This window comes from Procambarus clarkii, chromosome 16, assembly GCF_040958095.1.
Source record: "Procambarus clarkii isolate CNS0578487 chromosome 16, FALCON_Pclarkii_2.0, whole genome shotgun sequence".
Classification (NCBI taxonomy): domain Eukaryota; kingdom Metazoa; phylum Arthropoda; class Malacostraca; order Decapoda; family Cambaridae; genus Procambarus; species Procambarus clarkii.
This window is the reverse complement of record NC_091165.1, coordinates 20,136,645-20,154,981: the sequence shown is the minus strand read 5'-3', so window position 1 is coordinate 20,154,981 and position 18,337 is coordinate 20,136,645. Positions and strand designations below refer to the sequence as shown.

The window sequence follows — 18,337 nt, the reverse complement described above, 5'->3', positions numbered from 1 at the left end:
GAAATATTAAGACAGTTGCATGTAGCTGTTCCGTCTACATGAAATGATTGAGTGGAATAGGAGAGAAGGGCTGAATATATTAATGAAAAAAATTGCTTTATCATCAGAGCCTTAAACAAATCGTCTACTCGAGCTGTGCTTCGCCACATTCGGCTAAGACTAAATGATAATCCGAACTCATTAACCCGAACTGCGTAAACCACTTACTTGCTGACGCCACAAGCTTCGTCGTTGTCTCATTGACGCACAAGGCCGATTCTCCTGTGGGGATCTACCCGTCGAAGGTGACTCTTAGCTCTTGGCTTTGTCCACACCACAAAAGGCACTCGCTCATACCATCCACCAGCGACCTGATACAATGCTTCGGAGGAGCCGGTCGATTGTTTCTTACCCTTTCTTCCCCTTTTCTTCCCCCTTCTTCATCGCTGTCGCGATTTCTGTTGCATCATACCTCGATCATTTGTCTCTCAATGGACGTCAGCCGTCGTCGACTCGTATGCCGACAAAGGCATCCATGAGACGGCTTTTTGGAGGTTTTTGTTGCTAGAGAAGAGGAAGTCGCTGTGAGGGCGAGGTGATGTGTTGGACCGACGGTAAAATTAGTGAGTATGAAACAAATACTGAAAACCTATTTTTGGTGTCCATCTTCGCATTCATCGCTGCCTGGCCTCGCGTGTCTACACCAACACTTGCTGCCTGGCCTCGCGTGTCTACACCAACACTTGCTGCCTGGCCTCGTGGCCACACCAACACTTGCTGCCTGGCCTCGTGGCCACACCAACACTTGCTGCCTGGCCTCGTGTCTACACCAACACTTGCTGCCTGGCCTCGTGGCCACACCAACACTTGCTGCCTGGCCTCGTGGCCACACCAACACTTGCTGCCTGGCCTCGTGGCCACACCAACACTTGCTGCCTGGCCTCGTGGCCACACCAACACTTGCTGCCTGGCCTCGTGGCCACACCAACACTTGCTGCCTGGCCTCGTGGCCACACCAACACTTGCTGCCTGGCCTCGTGTCTACACCAACACTTGCTGCCTGGCCTCGTGGCCACACCAACACTTGCTGCCTGGCCTCGTGGCCACACCAACACTTGCTGCCTGGCCTCGTGGCCACACCAACACTTGCTGCCTGGCCTCGTGGCCACACCAACACTTGCTGCCTGGCCTCGTGGCCACACCAACACTTGCTGCCTGGCCTCGTGGCCACACCAGCACTTGCTGCCTGGCCTCGTGGCCACACCAACACTTCACAGTTGAATAATCTCATTTTATCTGACAGTACTCTCTCAACCAGTTAACAGTCACAATACTGTTTTCAGGCATACCCTTATCACTGGCCAATTCATCCTTAACAGAAATATCAATCCAGTTGCGAGAAAATAATACTCTAGAATGGGTATTACGTATAAATATATTGATGAGATAATGCTGTGAATAATTGTGTAACAAGTCTCCCGGGCTGATTAAAACAATTAATCTATGAACATGGCTAGCAGGACAAGTAATATAATTCCGCAACAATTGTCTCAAAGGGATTCCTGGACGAGGAGCAACCTAGCTAATTCTTCTCAAATTTGGAACACTGTTATGTGAGATATTGTGCTCAGAGTACGCCAGATACCTGCTAGATGAGCTGCGTATTAACAGTGTGTCAGCTCCCTGTTACATATGCTGTGTACTTATAATGTGTCAGCTCCCTGTTACATATGCTGTGTACTTATAATGTGTCAGATCCCTGTTACATATGCTGTGTACTTATAATGTGTCAGCTCCCTGTTACATATGCTGTGTACTTATAATGTGTCAGCTCCCTGTTACATATGCTGTGTACTTATAATGTGTCAGATCCCTGTTGCATATGCTGTGTACTTATAATGTGTCAGATCCCTGTTACATATGCTGTGTACTTATAATGTGTCAGATCCCTGTTACATATGCTGTGTACTTATAATGTGTCAGATCCCTGTTGCAGGCGGTGAGTCACAATAACGTGGCTAAAGTATGTTGACCAGACCACACACTAGAAGGTTAAGGGACGACGACGTTTCGGTCCGTCTTGAGAATGGTTTCGAATCGACTTGAGAATGGTCCAAGACGGATCGAAACGTCGTCGTCCCTTAACCTTCTAGTGTGTGGTCTGGTCAACAGATCCCTGTTATATGAGTTTCAAGCAGATTAGTTCCAGATGTTATAGAACTAATAACTTTACATGTGGTGTTTCTAATTAGTTTTTCTTCCAAAGTTTTTTTTCCTTCAGTTTGTTATATTATCTAATTAGACCCAAGTTAAACCATACATATCTAAGTTAGACTTTTGTCAAAATGTCAAAAGTTATCGTTTTTATTTTATTTGCAGGCAAACAGTTTTATTGCAGAAATTTCATGAATATGTTGATTTATTATGTCTGTTCATGGTGCCTTCACCCTTGTCATATCCTCGTGTCTATAGTCCTCCTGTCCCAAGCCCTATATAGAGTCACATTAACTTCGGGCTTATTCCCCCCCCCCCCCCCCCGACGAAAACCTGATTTCGTGCGATAACGCTTAATATTGTCTTCCACAGAGTGTGCTGCGGGAGTTGTCGAGTCAGATGTGGACGGCGACAGAGGGCCGAGCCTCCCTGAGGGAGGTGACGGTGACGCTGCCGAGGGCTTGGAGGACAGACGCCCTCACCTGCTCCCTCCTCACGCCTCTCATGCCCTCGTCCTCGCCCAAGGAGGGCCACGTGCGCGTCACGGCGCCTCACCCGGTCTTCGGAGCCAGGCCGTGGACGCAGCAGAGTCAGGGCTGCGGCCGTGCCGGCGACTTTATCCAGATGGGCGGCGATCTGCTCCGAGCCGCCAGCAACGACTCCCACGCCCACGTGGCTCGTTTGCTGCTGACGGAGTGGGCTAAATTCCGGTGGGGTGTGTTCGACGAGCGCGGCCACAACAACGACCCACTCTACCCGCCCACCTTCCGTGACCACAACACCCACCAGTGGGCGGCCACGGGGTGTGCTGACGGCGGTATTAAGGGCACCACTTGCGACCCCACACAGCCTGGTTGCTCCTTCTCGCCCGAGCCTTATAGTAACAACCACCTCAGCACCTCGCTGCTCTCTTTCCCAGAGCTGCCCACCGTAAGTACCTCTCCCAGAGCTGCCCACCGTAAGTACCTCCTTCTCAGAGCTGCCCACCGTAAGTACCTCCTTCCCAGAGCTGCCCACCGTAAGTACCTCTCCTTCCCAGAGCTGCCCACCGTAAGTACCTCTCCTTCCCAGAGCTGCCCACCGTAAGTACCTCTCCTTCCCAGAGCTGCCCACCGTAAGTACTTCTCCTTCCCAGAGCTGCCCACCGTAAGTACCTCCTTCCCAGAGCTGCCCACCGTAAGTACTTCCATCCCAGAGCTGCCCATCGTAAGTACCTCCTTCTCAGAGCTGCCCACCGTAAGTACTTCCTTCCCAGAGCTGCCCACCGTAAGTACTTCCATCCCAGAGCTGCCCTCCGTAAGTACCTCTCCCAGAGCTGCCCACCGTAAGTACCTCTCCTTCCCAGAGCTGCCCACCGTAAGTACTTCCTTCCCAGAGCTGCCCACCGTAAGTACCTCTCCTTCCCAGAGCTGCCCACCGTAAGTACCTCCTTCCCAGAGCTGCCCACCGTAAGTACCTCTCCTTCCCAGAGCTGCCCACCGTAAGTACCTCTCCTTCCCAGAGCTGCCCACCGTAAGTACCTCTCCTTTCCAGAGCTGCCCACCGTAAGTATCTCCTTCCCAGAGCTGCCCACCGTAAGTACCTCCTTCCCAGAGCTGCCCACCGTAAGTACCTCCTTCCCAGAGCTGCCCACCGTAAGTACCTCTCCCAGAGCTGCCTTTGATTTGATTTAGTAAGGAACACACCTCACCGAATCTTCCACCCGACGCTCACATCAGTTGAACGTCAAGCGCCTACACAAAGCTATTCGATGTAAAGGGGTGGGGGGCAGCTTTCGGAAAAAAAGGAGTATTGGGTGCGCCGGACCAGTACTGAACCACCACAGGGGCACAGTCAACCCCGGTGCCACCTCAAGGTAAGGTAAGGTAACCTCAAGGTAAGGTAAGCTCAAGGTGTAAGACTATTGCTGACCCACTCTGGCTCACCACATTGTCTATCAGTAGGTTGATTGGGATCGTAAGTTTTAGTACCCCTTTATTTATATGTTGAAGTTTTAAATTAGGAGAACGGATTAGACACCTCCACCTTCCCGGTCTCACCACGCTGGACGTCTGGGTATATATTTATACACACTCGATATATATATATATATATATATATACGATATATATATTGAATACCGAACTGCGCTGGGTCGAAATGTGGGGCCGGTAGTGTGAACCATCGCACGACATGCTTGTTAAATGACGCGCCAGTACACCTACTGCCGATATCTCCGCTACGAAATGTATTCGGATTCCTGCGCACTGGGACGAAGTGTGGCGTTGGGAATCCACGAAGTCACGACAGCATCTATATAAACTCTCACAGTACCTTCCGCGTCACGGCGACGACCTCAACCTGTACCCCCCTGCTGGCTTTCTCTTCATTTTCACCTCTTGTATCTTTCTCCTTCACAACCCACCGCCACACACACACACACACACACACACACACACACACACACACACACACACACACACACACACACACACACACACACGAGCTACGAGGAGAGACTACGGGAATTAAACCTCACTTCGTTGCAAGACAGAAGAGTGAGAGGGGACATGATCACCACATTCAAGAGTCTCAAGGGAATCAATAGGGGTAGATAAAGACAGGTTATTTAACACAAGGGGCACACGCACTAGGGGACACAGGTGGAAACTGAGTGCCCAAATGAGCCACACGAACTTAAGAACGAACTTTTTCAGTGTCAGAGTAGTTAACAGATGGAATGCACTAGGCAGTGATGTGGTGGAGGCTGACTCCATACACAGTTTTAAATGTAGATATGATAGAGCTCAGTAGGCTCAGGAATCTGTACATCAGTAGATTGACGGTTGAGAGGCGGGACCAAAGAGCCAAAACTCAACCCGCCGCTGAGTGGACAGCGTTCGGGGGTCGTAGTCCTAAGGAACGGGTTCGATTCCTGGCTGAAGCAGACACAAATGGTCAGAGTTTTCCACTCTGATGCACCTGTTCATCTAGTAGTAAATAAACACCTGGGAGTTAGTTGCTATGGGCTGCTTCCTGTGTGTGTGTGTGTGTGTGTGTGTGTGTCTGTGTGTGTCTGTGTGTGTGTGTGTGTGTGTGTGTGTGTCTGTGTGTGTGTCTGTGTGTGTGTGTGTGTGTGTGTGTGTGTGTGTGTGTGTGTGTGTGTGTGTGTCTGTGTGTGTGTGTGTGTGTGTGTGTGTGTGTGTGTGTGTGTGTGTCTGTGTGTGTGTCTGTGTGTGTGTGTGTGTGTGTGTGTGTGTGTGTGTGTGTGTGTCTGTGTGTGTGTGTGTGTGTGTGTGTGTGTGTGTGTGTGTGTGTGTGTGTGTGTGTGTGTGTGTGTGTGTGTGTGTGTGTGTGTGTGTGTGTGTGTGTGTGTGTGTGTGTGTGTGTGTGTGCGTGCGTGCGCGCGTTATAAATATATGTAGTAGACCTAATAGAGGAAAATACGTCGATTAGAAAGGCGGGGTCCAAGATCTAACAGCTCGATTCGGCAGACACAACCAGTCAATACACACACACACAAAAGCATACAAGACTTATCAACATCTTACGCCCCCCTTTCCCCCCCCCCCCCCCCCCCCCCCCCCATCGTTACGAGTGAATAAGCTACTAACGAAGGCCAGAAAGAAGTAACGCGTGCCGCGAGTCACGCATCTATCATAACGTATCATTTGTGTTACAACGTTGGTGTATAGAGTGTGTTGAGGGGTTGGCTAGCACAATAGGCTGCACCAGCTGTGTGTCATCGTGTTCAAGACGGGACGAGCCAGCATGAGGGAGTCCCTGGCTGCACCTGCCGCTCGTCGCCCACGATCGACAATGGCCTTGATAACACCGGTGTTCACGTGTTTGTAAACAGCTCTAATGAAAAATAGAGAAGACTGTAAACACCTTGTGGAGAGCTTTTGTAAGTTAACTCTCACAAATGACACGCGTTGTTATTTTAATGCCGGTAAATAATATTTTATTTATTTTAATATTTTAACGCCAGCTCCTCCGTATACGTAGAACGTCATTGATTAGCTTCTGGCGGATATGCTTTGTTTCACAGAGCCAAATTATGCTCTGTTGGTTGGACAATACACAAGTCAGCCCGTCCTCCTAAGGTTTCCCAACGTCAAGAAAACAGCCAATTTAAAGTAGCCTCTCCTAACCTACCAGAGGACCCAAAACAGAAAACGGGACAGTACATCACTTTCGCGAGCCGCTTCCATTTTCTAATACGACCATTTTTTTAGCTTTAGGTAAGCCTTAGGTAATCCTCTTTGTAGGAGGACAGGTTGCCCAGGTAGTATAGCATCACCATAAAGATTATCACTGACTGTGCTTGAGAGTTTGTTAAGGGGCTAAAATTTACGTTCGAGCTTTGCAGGGGGCGGCCTTCTAGTCTTATGTTAACTTGAAGCATGAAAGCCTTGCTCGACTGGCTTTCAAAGTGCTACACTTTTTTTTTTATGCCAGCTGTGGGCCAATCATAACACCCCTTATATAAGCACTAGCTGGATTTCGACTGGTCGCATCGGCCCACTGATCACACCACCCACAAAGCAGTACAGCTGCCAGCTCCTCCCCCCTTTCACCCTCTCTCTCTCTCTCTCTCTCTCTCTCTCTCTCTCTCTCTCTCTCTCTCTCTCTCTCTCTCTCTCTCTCTTTTCTTTATATTTCAGGGCAGCAAATCTGGTGCAAGTCTGCCTCCTTTGGACTCTAGCAACATTATGGCCCCATCAAGTCCACCTTCACTTGTATACTGCACCCTCCATTAGTGAGGCTTTATGGCGCCACCTTGCATCTTATCTCGTCCTTCTCTCTCTCTCTCTCTTTCATATACTTGCAAGGTGGAAATTTCACGATTATTCCTTCTCTCTCGCTTTTTCTCTTCTTTTCTCTCTCTCTCTCTCTCTCTCTCTCTCTCTCTCTCTCTCTCTCTCTCTCTCTCTCTCTCTCTCTCTCTCTCTCTCTCTCGCTTAATGTATCTTTCTCGTGGCAGTTATACACCTGCAACTGAACACCTGTAACCATACACCAGTATACACCTCCAAATGTACACCTGTAATAATGCACCTCCAACAATATCGGTAATTATGCACCTGTAAATGTCCATTAATATTCATATATAATAATAAGCAACCAGTGTGTCTGTCCGTTAGAGAGCTCCAGCTCTTGGTCCCTGTCATTTGCGATGATGAAATTGCGTTTATAACTGTAGGTGCATTAGAAAAAAATTCTTAACAGTTACGCATGTCATGATCACCATTTTCTATTGTTAAAAATGGAAAATGGATAACAAAGACGTCAGATTCTTCGGGAATTGAGACTCCTGGAACTTGAGGACACACCTATAAATCCACGATATTTGGTTTTCAGGAAGACCATAGGAAGCAGGTAGAGTCCCAAAGGGGGAGGATGTTAGAATGATCAAGATAATGTGTAGTGAAGCTTGATATATGAATATAACCGGGAAATACTGACCAGTATGTATGCACCATTAATGTACACCTGAGAATGTAAGCCGATAATTAAGAGACCGATATCTGAAATCCTGTTACTTTTTTTCATAAACGTGTGACTACCCACTTACAGCGGCTCCCCCTTGTAACTGTACCCCCAGTTACATATTATGCTGGATTTCAGAATATACCTGGAAAAGATCATTAAGGCAAATGTGGGAAAAGGGGTCGGGGACCATCGACAAGCCTCCGGCTTCCTGTCCTCGTCGATGCCACTAGGGTTAGTGGCCCTCAGGTAAACATATGTAGTTCTATTTGCACCTATCCACCTGTTGCCACAAACCTGTAACTGAATTCCTGTGGCTTTTCCCTGTAAATGTTCCTCTGTAACTTGTGTTCTGTATTTTTCTCCTCCTTTCCCAGGTTCGTCTCTTCTGCAACGACAAGAACCACAACCACGTCTCTCCTACCAAGCACAACGCCTTGTGTGGCGGCCGCTCAGTCTGGGAGATCATCCAACAGACCCCAGACTTCTCCGGAGGGAGGTGAGTCTTACACTGGCTGGGGGGAGAAGGGGCTAGGAAAGACATGGAAGGGAGGAGAAGAGGCTAGAAAAACATAGGAGGGAGGAGAAGGGTCTTGAAAAGACATGGGAGAGACGAGAAAGGGTCAGACAGACATGGCAGGGAGGAGAAGGGGGTTAGGAACACATGGAAGAGAGAGGGTTTAAGAGTCGGAAGAAGGTAATATTTTGTTCTGTCATTTGCAACTGTGATGAAACATATTATATTGATGATGACCAGACCACACACTAGAAGGTGAAGGGACGACGACGTTTCGGTCCAGGACGGACCGAAACGTCGTCGTCCCTTCACCTTCTAGTGTGTGGTCTGGTCAACATACTTTAGCCACGTTATTGTGACTCATCGCCTGCATATTATTATATATTATTTGTCGTACTCGATTTGGCCCAGATGAAGACCAGTCGTCACATTTTCACGACAAACGGCTATTTCTCGGTCCCCGGAGTACCCCCTAAACCCGAAACTTGTTGATTATAAGAATGACAAGGTATATAGTGCTCAAGAATTCAGGGTTCAACCCCCCACCACTCCATTGACTCTGAATCTCTGCAATCTTGTGTATTTTAATAAAATATAAAACGGTGTTAGTGATTCTAGAGACTTGTTACGAATGCCTCAATCATAACTACTCATAACAAAAAACAAGTATCCTAACTTTCCTATGCCTAATATATGCTATCTGAGGCCTAATATAGTACATATGTGTGCTATACTAGGCCTAGGAATATTTATGTTTTTTTTAGCTTCATTTTTCGGCCTCTTGTGAATAGTACCAAATTCCACTAATTGCTTAGGACATCAATATTTGTGCTATGGTGCACATAGTTTAAAAAAAATACCTAAATAGGAGAATGGGTTGTATTGACCAAAAATATTAAACCCTAATTGCAGGACTCAGGAGCTAGACCACGACATAGCCTAAGACCTTCGTTTAATACAAGGAAGTAGTAGTGAAAGCTTAGTTGAACTGCGTTTAACGTTGTCCGTGTGCTATATAGACCTTCTGCTATATTGTCCTTCTATATTGACCTGCTATATTGACCTTCTGCTATACTGACCTTCTGCTATATTGACCTGCTATACTAACCTTCTGCTATATTGACCTTCTGCTATATTATTATAGACGTGTTTTAACACGGTATCACAAACCACAAAGCGTGGTTAATACGTATACTTACCTAATGGAGACCAAATTATATATATATATATATATATATATATATATATATATATATATATATATATATATATATACACACACTCCCCCCTCTCCCATCCACCCCTTTAAAATATATTTCAGTTATGCATTCTGTATGAATTATTTCATGTAGATGTCCGAAGCCAAGTTCAGACGCAACGGATGAGTTACCATTAATGTTACATAGAGCTAGTTTCACACGTTTCTGACGTTTGACCCAGCTATGATGGGCTTGTGTTATACTCGCTTGATCTTTTCCACTCTGTTACATGCGCTTAATCTTTTCCATTATGGAAACATTTTGAAACTCGCAAAAAAAAAAGACTTGACTTGCTTTAGCTGTCAAAAATAGTATATGGAATGTAAGTGGGAAATAGGTGAAAATTATTTGTCAATATAATACGAGTAGTGACAGGCACGTAGGAAATAATAAGAGAGAGAGAGAGAGAGAGAGAGAGAGAGAGAGAGAGAGAGAGAGAGAGAGAGAGAGAGAGAGAGAGAGAGAGAGAGAGAGAGAGAGAGAGAGAGAGAGAGAGAGGAGACACGCTGATAATACCATATAATCCCTTCTGTTCAGCTAATATAATGCAACATAAGCGCTTACCTAACACCTTTACAGCTCCAAATCGCAGCATTATTTCTACGCAAAATTTAAGACAAAAATTAATTTATAACAGTGTATGTATATTGAATTTGTCGTTGTCTTAAGTGACAGGGAAGTTAAGCTTTTATTTTGAACACACACACATACACTAATATGTTCTTTGCCTATTAGGCAAATCGGTGCCTAAGTGATTTCCTTTATTTTCAAAATATTGTTTGCTATTGATTTATTTGAACTATTATTATATTACGTTAAGAACATAAATTATTGACTTAGTTATGTTAGTTTAGGTTAGGTTAAGATAGTTTAGGTTAGGTTAAGATAGGTTAGGTTAGGTTAAGATAGTTTAGGTTAGGTTAAGATAGGTTAGGCTCGGCCATATGTCTACGTTAGTTTGAACTCAAATTAAAAGAACTTAACTCATACATAATGAAAAGGATAACTATTATTTCATTTGAAAAAATCGAAAATATATAAATTTAGGAAAATTTGGCTTATTAGGCAAATCGGGCCTTGTATAGTAAGCAGAGTACTGCGTTCTGGCTATTAGGTACAACTCATAACCAACTAGATTTAACTGTGACTCACAGTTAATCAAATGTTTCAAGTGCACTTACTTTATCATAACCTATAGAAATAACAGAAATACGCAGGAACTGACGGTAAGCCTCTGGCTGTTTTCCCGTACAGAAACTCCGCCAGCAATGGAAGTCGAGGCCTGGAACCCCTGCTGAGGTTCGTACAGCAGGCGAACCCTCGCTATATCTTCGTCATCGAGGACACCGCCACCATGAACCTGCAGGTCAGTCTTCCACACACACTCTTCAGTAATAAAGAGATCGCCCTCAATTGGAATTCCTTGGTGTGGAACTTCTGTTACACCTGTTTTATGGTCTAGGGATGTCATCATCATTTTGTTTATGATGCTTCCGCAGTGTTATTCCCAGTTTCTTGTGACTGTTTCCTTGTTAGCCATAGCCAAGTAGTGTTCATATTTTGGAGGGCTATATAAAGTTCACATTAACATCGTGTCAAGGAACATTATGAAGTAAATCAATGCACAAATAAATCACATTAACGTGTTGTATCAATGAGAAAAATCAGTAGGAGACATTTTTCTAAGTAAACCAATGTTTAGAGTTGTGTTTAATGCTTCACTGTGTTTCCCCACGTAGCGGCGCTGGGAGTTCCTACGCAAGGCGATGCGACGTGTGGTGGTGTACGACGTGCCTGACGGTGCTCACGTGGGCGTGGTGACCTTTAATTCCGTAGCGAGGACCGTCGCCCCACTCACCTTTATTGAGAGCGAAGACTCCGACATGAGGCAGCGTGTAGGGTCATCGCTGCCCCGCAACCCGTCACCCGTTCCTGAGAGTCAGAAGTGCATTCTTTGTGGCATGCAGGAGGCGCTGAGGGTTCTAGACGCCGATGGTAAGAACGCCGACGGCTCCACCCTGATCCTCATCACTACAGGATCAGGACAGACGCCTCAGAGGGATTTAAATGAGATGACAAGCTTGACAGAGCAGAGGCTTTTGAAGGTCGAAGCAGTGCTGTACCCACTGACCGAGCGCCGGGGTGCCGCCGACACTTCTCACGGCCTCGAGTCTCTGGTAGAGGCAGCCAAAGGCTCCATACACACCGTCATGGACGAAGGTGTCGGTAACGACTCGAAGGTGAAGATGATGGTGGCGCTAATGGACGCCCTGTTGGCTAGCGTGCAACACAATGCTCCGCCCTCGGCAGCCGGATCCCCGGTGCTAGTCCACAACGCTGCCTACCCTGGGGGTATCGCCTCCATGTCTGCAGGATCCTTCGCTCTCGATGACTCTTTGGGCCCAAACGCTCGCTTCTCTGTGTACTACTACGATCTGAATCACGTGGGTAACGCTATCCAGCTCACAGCTCCCTCAGGGCATATGATCGAATCCGTGAATGTGCAGGAGGAAGATGGTGATGTCAATATGATCTTCATCAGTCTAGAGAAAGCCGAGGTGAGTAGAATGATAAATTTTTATATTCCTTAATCAGTCTAAATTTTGCATATGCAATGAGCTTCATAACCAGGTGCTGCATGTCCAGTTCCTTCCAAGACATAACAACCAGATAACTGAATTTTGTTTAAGCAAAATCTTTACCAATTTAACTGTGTTGACAGCGTGGCTTATGGACGTATAGTGTGGAGAACCGCGCCGACTCCCACCAGGGACTCTACGTGCAGGTGACGGCCAAGAGAAACTCGTCGATGGGTCTACAGGTGTTACTCTGGACGAGCTCTGGCTCCCGGCCCGTCAACTCCTCCGACCCGTCGATGCCAGTAGTGATCTATGCGGAGGTGAAGGATGGCGTGGCACCCATCATGGACGCCCGTGTTGTGGCCAAACTCCAGAGGCTCGGCACCAACGCCACTGGCAGCAACTACCAACCTATCTTCTTAGATCTCTGGGACAACGGCATTGGAGGTTAGCTGTTATTTTATATAGCCAATATAGCTGACCAATCAGCTATAATATATATAAATATATATATATATATATATATATATATATATATATATATATATATTATATATATATATATATATATATATATATATATATATATATATATATATATATATATATATATATATATATATATTATGGGCAATAAACTACAATGAATGAATGGAATGGATTTTTTTGCATTTCTATATTTCTCTGTATTGCAGAACATGTAGTTTTATCGTGCAACTTCCTTGAACTTAGTACTAATCTATTTACCCACTACCAGATCCAGATATCACCAAGGGCGATGGCATATATTCCCGCTACCTGCCGCCTCTCCCTGGTAACCCCGGTCGGTACCTCCTGAGTGCTGACATCGACTACAACAGCGGTCTGGCGGTGATAGCTAAGGGGCCCCCAACGCGTCACCACAAGAGTCCATCGTCCCATCTGCCCCACTACTATCAACACAGCTACGACAACTGGAACAACGAGCAGTCGTGTTGCGGCTCTGTCCTCCCTCACGTTCACACTCGCCGTGCCCCGCCCTTCCTGCGGTACGTCATGTGGGGCGTGCTGGAGGTTGTGTCCCCTCCTATTCTGCGGGATAACGTCCCTCCGTCACGCATTCTGGACCTCCGGGTGGAGGTGAACGACACCGTGCACGAGATAAGCCTTCGTTGGACGGCCCCCGGGGATGACTGGGATGTTGACCGCGCCCACCATTACGAGGCGGTGGTGGCGCCCTTCTGGAGGGAGGCAAGGTCCTTCCAGGGTGACCGTCTGACTGGCCTGCCTCAGCCGCTTCCAGCAGGCACCCTTCACACCACTAGTCTCCACTTCACGAGATACGAGGAGGTTCGTAGCACTCACTGACCTTATGTATCTCATTGGTTTTCAGTATTTCTTAGCCTATATGAAGTGAGAGTCATGTCATTTACACAAATTTATACTGCATATTATATAGATAAGCGTCTAATTATATTCATATATGAGACTTGTGTAACTTTAATAAATGCAAGTAAATTTATAAATTGAGTTCAAATGTTATTATAAATTAAGTTATGATAGGTATTTTTTATTCAAATTATTGTTTATAGATTAAGAACATTCGATATTGTATTCATTCATGTCGTAATCAAGAATAATACTTTGAGCATATGTCACACAAATTTTGAATATCAAACGTGTTCGCTGTTTGACTGTGTGCGTGTGTCCCTGACTGTAACAGCTGTGGTACGTGACGGTCCGTGCCGTGGACGAGGCCGGCAACATCGGTGGAGTGGGCAACATCGCCGCCCTCTGGGTGCCACGACCTCCTACCACCTACGAGATCACCACCAGGACGCAGCCGGCGCTCACCACCTCTGGTAACTCTCCACTCTCTCTCTCTCTCTCTCTCCTGCTTTATCTCGGCTGGAACACAATATAATTTTCATGAAACTTGTAGGGAAATTTAACATTCTTGCAATTAAGCACTCGTGCTCAGTCTAAATTGGGAAGCCAGTGATGGTGTTTAAAACAGAGTCTCTATGTAAATGAATTTCCATGCAATATTTCTCTCGTTTCAGGAAATTACACGATGCCGTCAGAACTGGGATCTGGCCGGCCAGTGGGCATGACAGAGCTCCAGATAGAAGATGTGGCGGTGATCTTAGGAAGCATCGGTGGGTTCCTGATAGTGGTAGCAGTGCTAGTCTCCTATTGCTACTGCCACACCAGCAAGAGACGTAAACAGAAACACGAGAAGGACGTGGAGAAAGTTCAAGGCAGCAGCAGTGTTATGGTCAAGTCGAGGTCTCTGGGTCTCGAGGAGGGCGGCGGCAGCCACGAGTCACTGGACAGTGTTGTGAAAGACGCACCGGAGCCAACAAGGGATGGCAGACCGCTTTCTCCCGTCCAGTCCTGGGGTGCGACGACTCTCCTGCAAGAACATGAGCGTCGACTATCTGTGCACAGCGGAGCTGCTGAAGACGGCGTGGTTGCCTACCAGGTGGAGGGCGCTCCTCTCCATGCACCCTTCCCAGATGTTACCGTGACGGACTACCGGCCTGTGTCTACTGGTGGCGGCATCGAGACCCCGGTCTACGTGCCCTGCCCGCACGAGGAAGCTCCATGCCATTGTGCCGTCCCAGGACCAGACTACACTAGCTATGCTGCCGCCTGGGACGAGCCCCTAACAGGCCATCTCCTGTCCCGCGCCCGCACCGCTGCCCCAACGCCCGCACCTCACCAGCCGCACCTTCCACAGGCTGACCGCAAGCGTCGCAATGTGACCCAAGTGTAAAATGTCGCTGGTACGGCGTTTCCGCCGGTATCGTAAGGTACCAAGAGGCTCAGGTGTGAGGTGCTCTCTGCTCAATTTAGCCCCTACTTATTATAAACAGTCTTCGTGTTCTGACGAGACCAGACAAGTTGCAGTGCTGAAAAGTGTCGGATTCTTCCGATACTGGAACCGTGATGGTCGCTAGTGTGTATTTCAGTCCAAAACAATGTGCTCAGCTTGTGCTGCTGTGCTCCTTGGCCCTTTAAAGAGGGACTGACACTGTCTTTTCGAGTTCCTCCAAGAAAACTTCTCATCTGGCAAGAAACTTGTTGCAACTCTGAAACTTTCCTCGAGTATTGAATTGTTTGAAATACTGACCAGACAGTTTCAACCAGACCTTAAGAAAGAACAACTCAGACATTAACATTGAGCAGTAATAAATCGTGACAAAGTATTAAAGAATAAAAGACATGTGACCCGTGAAGAGATCTCAATGTCTGCTTCACTCGTTCTTGCTATTAAGGGAAATGTCGTAAAATATTTCAGTTGATGAAGTGATCTCAATTGCATTACCATTATAATCGTATACATCGGCTTTTGTTTGAATGACGAATGGCTGAATTGTTTCAGTTTCTGAATGAACTGTATCATGAACGAATGTGAGGGACCAAATATATTCTGTATTCAGCAATGTTTTGAGAACTTTACATACCCAGTTTTTTATGATCATCTTCATTTAAAAAAAACGCATATCATTAATCATGTAATACACTGGAGAAATTCTCAAAATATGTATAGATTTAATGATTTATGTGATAAATGTGTACATAACTCAATGTGATTAGATTTCTTAAGTGTCTTTCTACTACCTTACCCCCCCACCCCCTGGTTCTAAATCTATTTTCTTTAAATTCGTTTCGGTATATTATCTTCCTCTAAATATCTGTACATACGTCTGCCAACCTGTACATTTTCCTATACATCACTGTCTATATTCTCTCTTCTCAGGAGGACTTGGAAACTAGCCATGACGGTGAAAATAAAATATTTACATTAATCATCCATCTTAAACCCATTCTTACATTCATCAGCCATCTTGTTTAATTCTGTAAGCCTGAACCCATTCTTCTCTCCACCAACCCCACTAACACTTTCTTCCCTCAGCAATACTGACCTTTCCCACTCCCTACCCTCCTATCATACTTGCCCCTTCCATTCAGCAGCCCTCTTAACACTTCCCTCCGCCAGCCCCACCTGGACCTTCCCTCCGCTTGAACAAGAAGAAGACCCTTCTTAGAAGAAGGACCCCTTAGAAGAAAGTATTAAAAGACCCTTCTAACAGCCCTCCTGAACTTTCTCTCCACATCCCTGAGCTTCTAGATCCATTATCCTCCTCCATCATGTATCATCTTGATTCCTCTCTACCTCACCCTCCATTACACGTCATCTTAAACCCAACCTGCCTCATCCCCTATCACACGTTATCTTAAACCCTTCCTGCCTCGCCCCCCATCACCTGTCATCCTAAACCTTCCTTGCCTCACCCTAAATCATTTATCACCCTGAACCTTCCCTGTGTCACTCTCCTCTAAATCTGTAGAACAAAAATCCCCCACAGAATTTACACTTTTCTTGACCAAGCCGTCAAGGCATGAACAGGGTGTAACGCTTTTTATGTTGTAAATGCTTTGTGATAATTATGTGGAAAGGAAGAATATCCAGCTGAATTAGCATATAGGCTTAGGCTAGGATTATTTAGTGTTTTGTAAGGCTAAAAGATGATGGTGAGACTGGTGTGTTAGTGAGAAGCAATGATGAGCCATATTATTTACATTATATATATATATATATATATATATATATATATATATATATATATATATATATAATTTCCCGTTCGGGTGTTTTATCAATAAACAAGAATGTATTCGGGTTTTACAGCACCAACATAAAAACCAAAAACAAAACGAGACAAATTGTGATTGAGATGGGAAACGTGGCGATCGGGTCACACAGATGATGGTAAACAGATTTCAGACGACGGCTCTCGGCTCTCACAAGGCTCGGCTCTCACAAGGTTCGGCTCTCACAAGGCTCGGCTCTCACAAGGCTCGGCTCTCACAAGGCTCGGCTCTCACAAGGCTCGGCTCTCACAAGGCTCGGCTCTCACAAGGCTCGGCTCTCACAAGGCTCGGCTCTCACAAGGCTCGGCTCTCACAAGGCTCGGCTCTCACAAGGCTCTCAAAGATGGCATTGAATTTCATTGCTAGACCAAAACAGTCAATAATTCTGGCCCTTCATTTACACATTATTTTTTTAATATCTAGCACAGCTATCCCCTCCAATCTCTTCCCGTAGCCTTCCCTCTTCCCCCGAATCCCTCCTCCTCTCCCCGGAATCCTCCCCCTAACAAAGAAAAAGCAGCAGCATTATTTGTTATTTCCAATACATTATAGTGGCCAAGAGTTTATCTTTGCATCAATTACATCCCTTCCCACTCATCCCCTACCCACCCCCTCCCCCTTTTTCCCTCACCATCACCATTAGTGTTTCGGTGTTAGTCGGTTTGTTGCTCTGTTAATTGTGATTTCTATACGCGTGTGGGATGTTAAGCTTGTGTTCCCTCGAGGCATTATGATATTTTCTTACTGCGTGAGGTAGGGAGCTGGACGTGTCATATACGTGAACGTTGTAAGGTGTTTTGCACTAGTCATTAAAGATTGCCAAGTGAATGTATGCATTGCACTTTCATTTCTCCTTTTATTAGCAAAGTTTTTTTTTCCGCATTTTACACTATACACTACATAATGTTTTTAATATATTAGCAGGACAACATTTCCTTCAGGGTGTGATGGAATGCATTAACATTAAAAGTTTCATTAAAAAATCACACAATTTCGCCACACAAATAGATCATCACCAAAGAGTTTCTGTTCATCACCGACAAAAATTCGACCTGTGCAGTAACAATAGGAGATTAGACAGAGCAGAAGTACTTCACATCAAACACTTATCTAATTATTTACAGCCAACTAGCATTTAGGTGCTTCCAACCAATTCAGAAATACTACTTCACATACAGGCGATGAGTCACAATAACGTGGCTGAAGTATGTTGACCAATCCACACTAGAAAATGAAGGGACGACGACCTTCGGTCCAGTATGGATCGAAACGTCGTCGTCCCTTTATTTTCTAGTGTGTGGATTGGTCAACATACTAGTTCACACCACACCTACTGTCCAAGCCGACCAATGGGAATGTAGGACAAGAGAGAGACGATTTTTGCTTGCCTGGTCATGCTGCAAACATTGGTATTAGTTACTTCCAAGTTGCTAGCTGAGATACATAGTCAATGGAAAGTATTTACACAAAATAAATGAACATGAATGTCTAAATAATCACTGTAATCTTTGTAAATAATAAAATATTCCTTAACATGTCATTCATTTACTTTCTTGAAGGGATAGTAAACAAGTATTTTGGGACTAAAATTCCACATTTACATTGGTTGTTATCAATCTAAAGTACAATTATCTGAAAGTAGTGAGAGTTACAATTTTCCAGGAAGGCCCAGACCA

The 18,337-nt window shown here is 45.7% G+C and overlaps 1 protein-coding gene across 2 annotated transcripts in view; it reads left to right on the top strand.

The window, feature by feature from the left end:
- LOC123760065 (calcium-activated chloride channel regulator 1) overlaps positions 1-17,493 on the top strand; it is a 293,219-nt gene extending 275,726 nt beyond the window's left edge. For both annotated transcript variants that reach the window (XM_069325298.1, XM_069325297.1), the window contains 8 exons: positions 2,566-3,123; positions 8,043-8,164; positions 10,696-10,807; positions 11,181-11,999; positions 12,164-12,467; positions 12,778-13,349; positions 13,723-13,861; positions 14,063-17,493. In XM_069325298.1, the coding sequence (XP_069181399.1) occupies positions 2,566-3,123; positions 8,043-8,164; positions 10,696-10,807; positions 11,181-11,999; positions 12,164-12,467; positions 12,778-13,349; positions 13,723-13,861; positions 14,063-14,778 (3,342 nt within the window). In that variant the 3' untranslated portion in view covers positions 14,779-17,493. The remainder of the gene's footprint in view (positions 1-2,565; positions 3,124-8,042; positions 8,165-10,695; positions 10,808-11,180; positions 12,000-12,163; positions 12,468-12,777; positions 13,350-13,722; positions 13,862-14,062) is intronic.
- Positions 17,494-18,337: the final 844 nt, after the last annotated feature.